The sequence below is a fragment of the Ictidomys tridecemlineatus genome, chromosome 9 (genome assembly GCF_052094955.1).
Source record: "Ictidomys tridecemlineatus isolate mIctTri1 chromosome 9, mIctTri1.hap1, whole genome shotgun sequence".
NCBI lineage: Eukaryota > Metazoa > Chordata > Mammalia > Rodentia > Sciuridae > Ictidomys > Ictidomys tridecemlineatus.
The window spans coordinates 95,191,655-95,205,928 of NC_135485.1; the positions used below are offsets into that span (position 1 = coordinate 95,191,655).

Here is a 14,274-nt window from a genome sequence, read left to right on the forward strand (position 1 = left end):
ACTGAATGATTTATAAACTAAAAGTATTGGCCAGTTGAAACAAACAAATATAAAGGGTGTTAATTAGAAAAATTATTTATTTCTGCTCCTTTCATACATCTTACTGTCGAGGAAACAGTCTTGCATACATATGTGAAATAACGTACTATCACACACACTGTTTAAAGGCAAAGCACCATCAGTGAAGCGGATCAGCAGTCCAGAGTTCTCAGTTCTCAAGAGTTCTCAGAGATCTTGCTTCCTGATTTTACATTAATTTCTGAAAATCAGAAATATCTCCAAAAAATGTTAAAGGGGTTTGTAAAAAATAATCATTTTATTCAATATTATAATTTTAGAAGAACAGTATATTTACGAAATGAAAAACTAAGAAAATGACACTTAACATTCGTTGGACAGGTCAGTAGGAAAAAAATACTGTGATAAACTTGTCTCTGATACCAAGAAATTCTAGTCCAAGCTTTCATTTACTTCCTATGTTTTCACTTGATACTTCTTTTACTGCTGCTTTTATTCTTTTCCACATTTCATAGTAGAGGACTGGTACAGCCTTTAAAACTTCATCAACAGGAGCAAATCCAGAATCCATTGATTTCTTCTCAAAAGGCACTCTAACCCATCAGATAGCCCCTGTAGAAATAAAATTCATAAACACAAAAAGTGAAAAGGGTGCAACATTTTTCAAAGTGCTCAAATTTTATGATGAATCAAATAATCCAAAGACATAGCTGTGATTCTTTATCATGGTTCCTATTTCATAACTGGCCCCTCATCCCAATAAGTAAATAAATTATTAGCCCTCAGTTTATTACTCTTCCCCCTCAAAGAATAAAGTTGCAAAGCAAGGTGAGGATATAGCTCAGTTGGTAGAGTGCTTGTCTTGCAATGCACAAGGCCCTGGGTTTGATCCCCAGTACCACCAAAAAAAAAAAAAAAAGTTGCAAAGCAATACACTAAACACTGAATAAGAAAAAAGGAGAGAAAAGAAAACATTATGTAAAAGAGTTAAGAGTCAGAATCAATCAAAATTACAACAAAAAAATCACAAGTTTTTTATGAAAAGAAACTGGTTGGAAAAGTCTTATTACCACAGGAGAAGGTGGGAGAATGAGTGTCTGGGAGGTGAACCTTTTGGTTCTCAAGAACAATGTCAGAAGCATCTGCCCCAACACCTCCATTCATTTAGGAAATGTCCCAAGAACAGTTATGAGATTTAGTTATATTTATAGATAAGATCAAATTTCACACTGATCAAATAACAGATCCTTTATTAAATATGCAAGTTAAATATAAATATAGAAGCTAAAATCTTCTTTAAGTTTGGTGTTTCCTTTTGGAGTGACCTTTTGAGATCTAGTATTAATTAAGAATCTGCAGATCAGGGAAAAACAGGAAAATTATATAAAACTAAACACAATAAGAATGTCTTAAATAGTAGAATCAATCAGACATAACTTTCCTGTTAATATATGAATACACAACCAGCATAACTCCATATCACATACAACCACAAAAATGGGAAGTTATACTCCATGTATATATGTCAAATACATTCTACTATTATATGTAAAAGAAAAAATTAAAAAAATTTAAAAGAAAAAAATAGCAAGTAGACATTGTGAATATCTTTCTACCTTAACCTGCAGGAATTGAACACATGACTGTAATAAATTGAACATATGACTTTTATACATTTTTTTCTACACATATATGTATCCCTGCTTACATTCCTTTTTTAAATTTTTACTTTAATTATTTTTAGATATACACGACAGAGTATATTTTGACTTTTAGACTGTTATGAAGTATGCAAATAATTTTTAAATACATATAAATTCACCAATGGGGGAAAAAAATCTTTATATACCTTGTACTTATGGATGGCTTCAGAACCTCTCTCTTTGACCCTGCCTCTACCACTTATCAGGTTAACCTGGGCAACCTAACTCAGTTTCCTCATCTATAATGAGAGTTACTGTACAGGGTTTTAAAGATTATCTGAGAGAATCTATTTATACAGTACCTGCTATTCAGGGTAATAAGAAATTGAAAAGTGTTAGCTGTTATAATTATCAAAATCTCAAGGGTTGTTTTTTTTAAAAAGATACAAAGTAAAAACTATTTTATAACACTGAGGACTACTCAGTGTCTGGCACATGGCAGACACTCAAGAACTTGCTTTCCTAGCTCCTAGCTTCGGGACTCACTTGTTTCCACAGACAATTAAGAGCTATTACAGCCAGTGAAAGCTTCCCAGAACTCATATTGTTTTCCTTCTGTCATATAAGCTTGGCTAATCTGCAGCTTCAGTGGAGAACTTTCATCTAAAACAACTACTTTTACAATAACTTAAATACAACCCAACCCTTTTCATATCCCCTACCTTCAAACTGAATTAAAATAAAAAATAAAAAGGCCCTTTAGATATACACGTTGTCTTGGAAGACCCCACATATATCTTCTACTATAATGTCCAATGCATCACAAAAGGAATACTTTAAAACCATACACAAAAAGGCTCAAGAAAAATTTAAGCCAGGATCCACTGGCACCTACACCACACAGAGGAAGTTACTCAATGGCTAGCTTATACTACCTGTGGCCTCTTCAGGATGGTTTCCTGTCATTTGCATATACTAATACGTGAATATGCACTTTGGCCCTCCATCCCTCTCTCTCTCTCTCTCTCTCTCTCTCTCTCTCTCTTTTTTTTTTTTTTGGAGATTGGATCTTACTATATTGCTCAGGCTGGGCTTAAACTCTCAATCCTCCAGGCTCAGTGTCCTGAGTGGCTGGGATTACATGAAATCACCACCATGTCTGACTGTTCAGACCTCCATCTCCTGACACAGTACATACTGTGGTATTCTTTCTTGCAACCAGTGTGTGACGTATGTTTATGTACTATGAGTCCATGAATTATTGTCAACCTATATTTACATGGAAAAGAATAGTTAAATGGATATACATTTACTCAAAACTGACAAACCTGTATATGTGTGTGTGTGTGTGTGTGTGTGTGTGTGTGTGTGTGTATATATTCCTATCATTTGAAAAATTTAGAGGACACTTTGAAACACTGCAATACTATAAAGAAACCATTTTAGAAGAACAAATAAATCAATATCATGTACTTCTCAGTAGGAAATAAAAATGTGCTGAAATACATTTACTATGATCTCTCCTGGAATCATTTAACCCCTTCTAATAAATCAAAAATTTCATAATTATTATATTCAGTTCTGTGAACTTTTAAGTATTATATTCAGGTCTGTGAGAATTTTATGCAAGTATAATTATAGATAAATATAAGAACTCAAAAATTAACCACAGACAGGAGAAGCCACCATAAAGGATCTTCTATTTAACCTTTAAGGTATTTGTTCTTTCAATAATCACTGAGTGCCTTCAGTACATTAAGACAGACAGTGAACTAGGTTAGCATTAACACAGAAATTTCTGAAAATAGTATGACTCACATTATTACTTTTTCTTTTTTTTGGCACCAGGGATTGAACCCAGGGGTGCTTAACCACAAAGGCACATTCCCAGTCCTTTTTAATATTCTATTTAAAGACAGGGTCTTGCTAAGTTGCTTAGGGCTTTGGATAAGTTGCTAAGGCTGGCTTTGAACTTGTGATCCTCCTGCCTCAGCCTCCTGAGCCACTGGATTACAAGTGGGCACCACCACACACAGCTTGCATTATTACATTTTTAATCTCTGTAACAATCCTAAAAAAGTAATGGCTGAGGGTGTACAGCTCAATGATTGAGTGCTTGCCTATCCTTTGCAAGGCTCCGGGTTTGATTCCTAGTACGGCAATATAAGACAATGAGGGTGGTTAAGTCGTTTGCTTAAAACCGCAAGGCAAGAAAACAACAGAAGAGCATTAAAACACAAAAAGTCTCCTAATGCCTGTTCTGAATATTAAGGTGGCAATACAAATGTGTTAATACTTCTAAAGTTTCAGCTATATGGAAGAACCACATATAGGCATCATCATTCCCTAAATAATGTTAATTTAAGTTTTATTATATTCTTTTTTATTTTTCATTTCCTCCTCCTTTTTTGTTTTGTTTTACAGTACTGGGGATCAACTGAACTCACAACCTCATGCATGCTAGGCAAGTGTTCTGCCCCTGAACTATATCTCAGTCCTTCATTTATAAATTTATTTATTTTTATTTTCAGACAGGGTCTCTCTTCTACCCAGGCTAGAATCAAACTTGTGTTCCCCTGGTCTCAGCCTCCTGAGTACAGGTGTGTGCCAATATACATAACTAAGCAGGATTTGTTGTTGTTTTTGCAGTACTAGGGATTAAATCCAGGACTTCATGCATGTTAAGCAAGTGACTTATCACTGAGATACACTGTCAGTCCTAGAGTAGTTTTATATACAGCTTTATAACAGACTTGACTAATTGTAGGAACCTTGCTTGATTTTTAGTCATTACACTACAACATTGCAAGCCACCTTTTATTTTTATTGTTTTCATGTCTATCATGCATGAACCCCTGATTCAATGCCCAAGTGGCAAAAATAATTAAGAACAAAAAACCTCCTGCTTTTAGGTCAAAAGTGCCCTAATAGTGGAGGCTAAAGATAGTCTAATAACCATTCATTCTTTTTCAAATGAATCATTCGTACCAAAATCTTCTACCTGATGTCTGAACATTTTATTTTCTTTGAGCCTGTGTACATTTTAAACACAACATCCAACAGACACAATTTTATACACATTATCTTATTAATTATATTAGAAAATTTTTATCTTCACAATAAAAATTACGCCTTTGTAACTCTAATAATAAAAATATTAGGGATTAAAATTAATTTTTCCACTTCAAGTATATTGCTGCATATGCAAATAGCTAATGAACATTCCTTTTATTAGAGTCTATATTTCTTCAAAGGTCAAGGCATCAAATAAAATCATGTTTAATTAGTAAAATCACATCAAAGGAGAGACATCAAGTTTTTAAAGAAGCATAAAGCAGTAAACATAGAATACAGTAATACTGTTTCAGTGCTCCTGTTTTTTCCTTTTTAAAGTTACTTCTTGATAAAAGTAATAATCTAACTCTTTTGAAAAAAATTTCACCCTGAAGTTATCATAATCCATGTTATAGCACAGCCATCCTTTTGTTAGAAAATGAGTTGATTTGGAAAAGCCAGTGAGCTACTCACATTTTTTAACATCTTTTAACATCTTGTTATTCCACTTAACGTATCAAAACATTACATACCTTAGGATATTATAACTTGTGTGAAAGAAGAAATACACACACCCTTTCCTTGCTGGTGTCTTAAGCCAGCATTGTGTATAAACTGGGCCAACAGAACTCATAATCTCCTTTGAAATCACCAAATACTCTAGAAAACCAATACCATTGTTCCCCTTCATCTAAAACTGTTCACTGTTTATCTCTACTCTATCTACTCTACACCCACAGGACCAGGCATTAGGAGTTACAAATGAAAAATCATATGAAAGAATGAACTATAAATTTCCTCCTCTAAAAAAAAAAAAAAAAAAATCACATCTTGCTAGGTGCAGTGACACACGCCTATAATCCCAGTGGCTCGGGAGGCCAGGGAAGGAGGATTGCAAGTTCAAAACACCCTCAGCAATTTAGCAAGGCCCTAAGCATCTTAGTATGACCCTGAATCAAAATAAAATATTAAAAAAAAAAAAGGCTGGGGTTATGGCTCAGTGGTTAAGCATCCATAAGTTCAATCATATCTTCAATTTAGGTACAAGACAAGTGATAGAAAGTAGCAATTTTGTGTTTGGACCATTATTCTACTTTGATTAGATCTAAACATAAACTGCCACTGGAACCCAGAGGATATATCTGGTTTCTGTACCTTCAAAATTGGTTTTATTCAAACAATTTCACATACTGGCCTGTACAACTGGAATAGGGAGACAAATGTTTACATAAATAATTGTAAAAGATGGAGGATAATCCAGAGAATTAAACACTTTCCAAAGCTTTTTTTATAAATAACAGATGGAAGAGTTCTTTTATCATAAAAGTCAAATGCCTGAGCTAAAAAATAAGACACTTCTCATTTAACATACCTACGAGAAAACTGCAAGAAAGAAAGATGATACTAGGTAGAATGGGAACAAAACAGTTCTATCAGTAAAACCAGCTCACTTCTGTTTGCTACATGTCTCCAAAGATTTCCTCAGTTTCCATTAATTCCTAGTAGCTTCTTTATCCTCTCTAGGAACCTCTACTTTTCCTGCTCTACCAGTCTCTCCCGTTCCTGTACGCTTTGCCAGGATATGGTGGATTATTCCCAAACAGCAGAGGAGTCTAAGGGGCTATGTGACCGCACAGGCATTAAGCTGACAAAGAAACTTGTGCACTCTCTTTCCATACTTCCAGGGATAAGAGGGGAATACTACTGCAGGATAAAGAATTCTGACTTCTGAAGAGAAGTCTGCCCACTCTACCCCAGATATGTTAGACAATAGGTAGGCTAAGCCATAGGACAAGTGAACTTGTAAAATTCAAAATATTAGGAAATCAGTACAATTGACAGTAATGTTTAAACACAGTACCTAATAAATAAATAAACCCACCAAGAGTTCATCTTTCTGTCATATTTGCCCAAATTTCTAGTTACTAACGCATACATAGGCAAAATCAGAATGTAAGAAAATGTGATCAGACTTGCCCACCTTTCAAATTAATTATCTTAAATGGAATTATAAGTTTCCACAAAACAAATATGCTTTTCTTCTAAAGATAAGTTCTCTGATTAAAATAATTTTTAAATATATATTATATATAAATATAATCTTTTTCCAAGATTTTAGGAGGCAATAATTCTCTTTTCCCATCCAAGGCATAACAAATTTTTTCACACAGATTGAATATCCTTATTCAAAATGCTTAGAATCACAAGTATTTCATATTTCAGACTTTTAATATTCACATATACACAATGAGATACACTAGGGATGGGACCCAAGTCCAAAGATAAACCTCATTTATGTATGTCTATACAGACATAACCCAAAGGTAATTTTATATAAGATTTTTAGTAATTCTGTGATTGAAACAGTTTCATGGTATAGAATTTTCCACTTGTAGCATCATGTCAGTAGTCAAAAAGGTTTTAGATTTTGAGATTAAGGATGATTAAGCTATACCAATATTTGAAGAGCAGCAGCAATTAATGACTTGAAAAATCTTTCCTATTATTACACTGAAATCCCTTTTATTGATTAATCAAAAGGCACTTTAGGGAAAAAATAATTATTGCCAGTCAGTGATGCTGAGGTAAAATAACTAAATTTTCTCATGAACATGCATGGGGTGCAACCAAGACAACCTATTTGGTCTCAGTTTTATTACCAACTATAGCTATAACCTTAAGCAATAACAATTTCCTTTAGTTCTTGACCTTTTTATCTGTTTAACTGAGTGTTAAATTAAGTCTCCTACAATTTTACATTGTCCAAATAATCCTTTTTTGAATTTGTAACAAAAGTTAAACTGCTGATTAAACAAAATATTTAACTTACGGCAGTTTCATTCTCATGAATACTCTAGCCATGAAAAAGCTCAGTAGGACACAGACGAATCCAATGAATAGAAGAAGAAATCTATTGAGTTTTGGAATATTTGGTGCATTGGATCGGTCCAGGATTATGAAGCCTAAACCTCCCATTGTAAACAGGAAGCTGGATGCAAGTCCTTCCATGATATATTGTCCATTTACTCTGGAAAAGAAAAGATCACAGAAAAAAAAAATGAATATTTCCAGAAAAATGAAATTTTTCCCTTTAGATTGAGATTTCTATTTCTGCTTTATGTTAAATCATTTTTATGATAGTTTTTTTTATCCTTACAACTTTTTAATTATAACTTTTTATTTTACCTTTACAGCTTTTTATTAAACCTTTGGATATTTGCCTCCTCATTCATTCAAATATTTAGTGTGTCAATCATGTAGAAAGCACTGTTCTAGGAATAAAACCATGAACAAAACAGACAAAAACTTTTCATGTAGCTTATATTTTTAAAAAAGTTTAGTTTAGCTTTTAAAGTTATGCTATTTAAGAGAGCTAAGCTTGATGGTGTTCGCCTATAATCCCAGTGACTCAGGAGACTGAAGCAGGAAGATTGCAGGTTCAAGGCCAGCCTCAGCAAATTAGTGAGACCCTGTCTCAAAATTAAAAAGTAAAAAGGACTAGGAATATAGCTCAGTGATAAAGTACCCCTGGTTCAAGTCCTAGTTCCAGAAAATAATACAATTATGCTACTTAAATTTTTACTATTATTTTCAAATTAATTTGAATTGGTAAAAGTGTTTCTTAAAGGTTTTAACACAATAAATAGTAAACTTCTTTTTTCAGTGGGAAGTATTTTTAAAGTAAGTGTTCTTGATCCCACAAAGACTTCAGCAATCTATAGACCCTTATAATTATATGTGTATATCTGATTTTTCATGAGTTAGAGAGCTTCTATCAAATTCTCAGGGTTCCAGGACCTCTAAAAACAAATCTATTTGTTAAAGGGAAGGTTTTATGTAGGTATTATAAAGAAGGTGTGATATATTTTTAATTAACTGATTATTTTCGTGGAAAACACCATACCTGCACCAGATCCAAATTCCAAACAGTACAAAAGAGGACACTATGAAAAGTCTCCCTACTATCAAGATGTCCTGTCAGTTACCTCCCCACCTAAGAACCACAACCAATTTTTTCCAAGCATGCCCTATACATATATTAGCATTTCTATAAATATAAATGTACAGCTATATTTAGATAGATACTTATCAAGTGGGTTTTAGAAAGCAATGTGATAAGGATTGTTCAGGTGAAACAAACCACACTGGATTGTTGTTTCACATATTAAATGGAACTCTTAAGTCTCAACAGTTACTTTTCTCATCCAATGGTGTAGTACAGGGTCCACAATTTTTTTTTCTAAAATGCCATATAATAAATATCTTAAGGGGTAAGGATATAACTCAGTGGCTTGTCTAAGCATGTCTCAACAAGGACCTACATTCAATCCCCAGCACAACCCACCCCAAATACACACACTACAAATAAATAAATATCTTAGCCATATGGTTTGTGTCTTTCTCAGTTCAGCTACTTTAGCTTCAAAACAGCTATAGGTAGTTTACAGATGGAAACGCCTAATTCCAGTAAAATTTTATTCGCACACACACACACACACACACACACACACACACACACACACAAATGGCTGCAATTTGCTGACCCCCAGAATATAGGCTATAAATGTATTTTAAACTGACACTTCCTTTGAGTTGGTGATACATTAATCATTGTCAAATATTTTTATTTTCTAACAAATGAATATACTTCTACTCTTGCTTCGCTGCCTTCCACTTCAAAATCCCACGTTTTAAAGACAGTTTTTTATCTAAATGTAGATGGGTCCCCCAGGTTTTACTATATTTTAAAATAAGAATGGCATGCCCCAGCAATCTTCTTGCCCTCCATCAAGTCATTCAGAAAGGTTTTTTACCTGTAGGCCAAGAAAGCTACTGGCCTCTGATGCCCATGTTCATCAGTCATAGAGCCAACACTCGGAGGTTCAACAATAACATCATAAATTATTCCTATATGAAAGACAATAGTACAGATTAAATTGAATCCTAATCTTTAAAAAAGAATTAGTTCTCATTGTCTCTAAAGGTTTGTTTACATTTAAATAGGACTTCTTTGACTGCATTATTATCATCAAATTAGGTCAACAAATCTTCCAGGTTTCCAATAAACCATTCAGATATGCAACACAATGTTTTTGGGAAGTTTTCTGGCTGTTTTTTGTTTGTTTGTTTTTCTTTTTTTGATACTGGGGACTGAATCCAGGGGTGCTTTACTATTGAGATACATCCCCAGCCCATTTTTATTTTTGAGACAGGGTATTGCTAAGTTGCTGAGGCTGATCTCAAACTTGTCCTCCTGCCTCAGCCTTCCAAAGTTGCTGGGATTACAGGTGTGTACCACTGCACCCTGCTCAACCCATTGTTTTAAAATGACTTCTAAAATAACATTATCTCTAAAAGAACTATCAATTTCATAAAGGAAACTTTTTCAATAAAACTTGCTAATACTATGAATTATTCCATAATAAAGAAGACTTAACATTAAAGGTTTTATTTTTGTTAACACACAATCCACTGAGATCAACTGAATCTAGTTTCAACCAAGCTTTAATTATATTCTCCTCCTTTTCTACTGCCACACAACCTAGTATAGTTTGTCAAATACAAAAGTCATGTAATTGGTCTCCTGGTTCCACATTCGTCTATACTTTCCTCTCTGCCTAGAAATGTTCCACATATTCTTGTATTTCTATAAATTGAGAAACAACTAGAAAAGTTTTCCTGCTTAAATGTAGAAGGAGGAGACATTTTAAAAACACACCATCTGGCAGATTTGCAATACTAGAGATTCACAGTCATTAATATTAGTGTCCATCATTATGTCATAGTATCAGCATGAATTATTAATATTAATGCCCATCAATGCTAACAGTTTTCTTGGTTCCCACTGTTGACATCTATTCCTCACCTTCTTCGCTGTTTTTAAGCATCCTCACCCCAGCTTTTCTTAAACATGGCAGACCTATGCCTATCCCTCACCTAGCCTGACAAAACAATGACCTAGGAATTCCCTTATCTTCTCCCCATCAAATCTACAAACCCCTGATACTTGTATCCATCCTCACCTCCTTTACTTCAGCTACAATAGAGGAAAAGTCCCTCCTCTTATCAATGTGGAATTTCTTCTACAATTATCAGGACTCCATTCCCTCCCGCCTTCTCAGGCACTCTTTTCCTGTAGTTCTCTCTTTACTTGCCTCTCTTTTCACTCCCTTTCCCTACATCAACCCTCCCTTGACTTCTGATTCTTCTTACATCCTCTATGCTTTCTGTTTTGAAAGGAACTCAGACTTTAATGTCTTTTAATGATAATATCCTTTATGATAATGATATCACTAATGATAATCATTACCACTAATTATCATCATTATCATAACATAATTAATGTCCGATAATGAGAACATAGTTAAAGCAGATATAAGCTCAAGAGGAATTTGTGTATATTCTTCAATATCTAACTTACAAGAGTTCAGGAAATAAGCGACCAACTTCAGTACAGACCTCTTTCCTCAGTTCTAGCTCTTATTAGCAAATTTCACATATCCAACTAATTATAACCCCAAGTGGCCTCTGGTTCACTGTTCCCCATCAAAAACTCTTTGTTTATTCCCTCTTGGAAAACAACACTTCCATCTGTCTACATGTTCAAACCTGAAACCAGTAAGTTTCCTTCATACTTCATTCTTCCCCTACACTCAATCCACTGAGATCAAATGAATCTAATTTCAACCAAGCTTTAATTATATTCTCCTTTTCTACTGCCACACAACCTAGTATAGTTTGTCAAATACAAAAGTCATGTAATTGGTCTCCTGGTCCCACATTCCTCTATACTTTCTTCTCTGCCTAGCATATCTGTCCTAATTTTTCACATGTGGGCATACATGTCATTTCTCTAGAACCACCTTCTAATCTAAATGATGGCTCCCAATTCTATTTTCCATAACTTCTTGTTCTCCTCCTTCATTGCATTTGTGACAATTTGTAATAGAAAAAAATTATACAACATTTAACATGTTTCAACTACAACATTATAAGCTTCAGAAAGGCAGGATCATTATGTATCTGTTTACTATAATGACAATACCTAGTGAACAGAGATTCAGATGGACTTGCTCAGTACTTCTCAGTGATACATATTGTTTATTTATAAAGGTACACTCAGTTTTTAAAAGACTCTTTTCCAGTGGCCAAACTGACACCTCACGGCCTTGACCACTAAAAGATGCCCCTTCCATTTCTTCCAGCAGTTGGAGTAGAGAATTTCCTTCATTACAATCATTTACAGAGAAAAAAGTGGCCACAATGAAAAAGAAAGCTTCAAGCAAAAGCTTTGGCACCAAGAAAAGTAAGAGCTACAGGATAGAGATTTGTGGATAGCTCTATTATCCATTAAAAAAAAAAAAGGCACAAGCATTGTAAATTTCATTTATTCGTTTTCAATTACTATTAACTTGTTGATCAAATGTTAATGCTAATACAAATGCTAAGTAATACCTTACCAACATAAAAATATTTAAAATGAAATTCATTTAAATGAACATAAATTAAAACTATTTCCAGATTGGAGTCAAGGGTAAATATCAAAGTACCATCTACAATCAAACCCTCTCAGTTTCATATTTCTTCCTCTTTAATGCCAAGTATTCTCACAAAATATCTATAAAAATATGGCCATTCCCTTAAAAGCAGATAAATCTGCAGAGCTTTAATTTTGTAGTTTCCGAATTAAGCACCACATTTCCCCAAATCTAAAAATACAGTTAGTAGATCTTGGAATTGCAGCTTGAAGGAATGGTGGCTCTGAAGTCTACAGTCAGAATGCCAGCTCACCAATAGACAAGGCAACGCCCCTTTGAAACTTACTACTTGAAAAGTACAGGATGACAGATAATTGAAAAACGCTTCATAGTAAAGCTGTTTTTCTTACTTTAAAAAAATTCCTCTACTTCTGCATTCGGAAATATAATAGCTTCTGCAAATCTCATCTCCAATATCAAGTATTTATCAAAACCGTGGTTTTGGAAAACTCCCTTCATATTAGGCAGAAGGCAACACAAGAAGTTATCTTCCAAGATTCAGAGACTTCGGACAAGTCCCATACCCTCTTGAAAAAAACAGTGGGCCAAACGTGACATTCCCAAGACCTGTGTCAAACAATGTATGGCAAGAAGTACACAACAGCCTGAGGGTGAAAAAGACATTCGACGTGGACCTCTGCGACAATAGAAGAAAGGCAAAGGGCGTGAGAACACAAGTTTTCTCAAGATTCAGGACAGAGCGCAAGGGTAAATAAGCCTGTACATTAACACCTGGGACCCCGGGACTTCCCTCCAACCTCCAAGAAATGAGAGCACAGCGATGCTCCCCGGGGCTGAGGGAGCCAGCGAGCTGAAGCCCCTCCCGAGCGGGTCAGCTCTCCCAGCGCCTCTGGGGCCCCAGACGGCCCGAGTTACCTCCGGTGATGAGGAAATAAGACACCACCACCAGAGCGTACACCGTCATGGCCGACGGCATGTGCACCCAGGGAGGCTTCTTCAGCTTCAGGTTGGGGCATTCGAGCACTAAGAACGGGACCCGGTAGAAAGTCTCCATGTTGGTGGCGGCCGGGGCAGCTCTCGGGCCTGCAGCCCCACGCGCCACCCGGAAACAGGCCCGCCCTCCCCATCAACTGCGCGTGCGCGAACAAAGGACTAGCAGGTCCGCAAAGCTCGGAAGTAGTTTTTATACCCATAGAGGAAAGGAAGAAACTACACAGACCAGTTAAATTTGCGATCACAATGTATCTAATTTTTAATATTATCAAACTTAAGTTGGAAAAATAAACTCGGTTTGTTGCCAAAGGATAGACAAGTGATTACATATCTTCAAGGACCTGCAGGGTTTCAGACGTGGCCAAGCCAGAGAGGCGGAGGGAACCAAATCCAAATGAGCCCCTCCCTCTTGCTGTCGCATGGGATCTGGAAGCTGATTGGATACAGGACGCTCTAGGTTCACAGAACTGAAGAATGAATGGGAACTTTAGGAAAGGTCCGCGTTTTGTATTGGAGGTTTTATTCCCACAAGGGATCGAGAAAGCCTTAAATCACAGAGCTTTAAAAAACTTTCCCGTTGTATAGGGGCGATAGCAATTATTAGTAGTAATTACTAAAATAATGTATTATCACTAAAAAAAAAAAAAAAAAAATCCAACCCAGATCAAAACTATCAACAGGACATCTTGGAAGGCTAAGGCAGAAGATCCCAACTGGGCAACTTAGCAAGACCCTGTCTCAAAATAAAAATAGTTTTTAAAAGGATACGAATATAGTGGTAGAGCACCCCTGGGTTCAATCCCCAAGACCACAAACAACAGGAAATCTCTACAGGGATGCTTTGGTGCTGATACCATGGCATGACCAAACTAGTATTCTAAATAACTTGTTCTCTCAACTTTTCCCCTCCTCAGTCACCCTTAACGTCTGTAAATGGTAAAATCACTCAGACAAAAAATCTTGAAATCATCCTAATTTCTCCACTAATTACCTGGTGCATCCAAAATATCAGCAGGTTTTTTGGAGTTGTATTACTAAAATATTTCTAACTTAAGGGCTGCTCTCCA

General features: G+C 35.4%; 1 protein-coding gene across 1 annotated transcript; it reads right to left on the bottom strand.

The window, feature by feature from the left end:
* Positions 1–297: 297 nt before the first annotated feature.
* Ostc (oligosaccharyltransferase complex non-catalytic subunit) lies at positions 298–13,346 on the bottom strand. Its single transcript, XM_005340781.3, has 4 exons — positions 13,130–13,346; positions 9,530–9,623; positions 7,546–7,743; positions 298–630 (listed from the first exon to the last, which is right to left on the bottom strand). The coding sequence occupies exons 1-4, from the start codon at positions 13,266–13,268 to the stop codon at positions 612–614; spliced, it is 450 nt and encodes a 149-aa protein (XP_005340838.1). The 5' UTR covers positions 13,269–13,346; the 3' UTR covers positions 298–611.
* Between the last annotated feature and the right edge of the window lie 928 nt (positions 13,347–14,274).

Bases quoted from the DNA above. Each gene is read 5' to 3' on its own strand.
- Ostc (XM_005340781.3), bottom strand. From the start codon at position 13,268: ATGGAGACTTTCTACCGGGTCCCGTTCTTAGTGCTCGAATGCCCCAAC. The intron at 9,624-13,129 runs GTAACTCGGGCC...TCTTTCATATAG, and splicing joins TTATTTCCTCATCACCGGAG to GAATAATTTATGATGTTATT. The intron at 7,744-9,529 runs GTAAAAAACCTT...TTTCTTTTCCAG, and splicing joins GTAGCTTTCTTGGCCTACAG to AGTAAATGGACAATATATCA.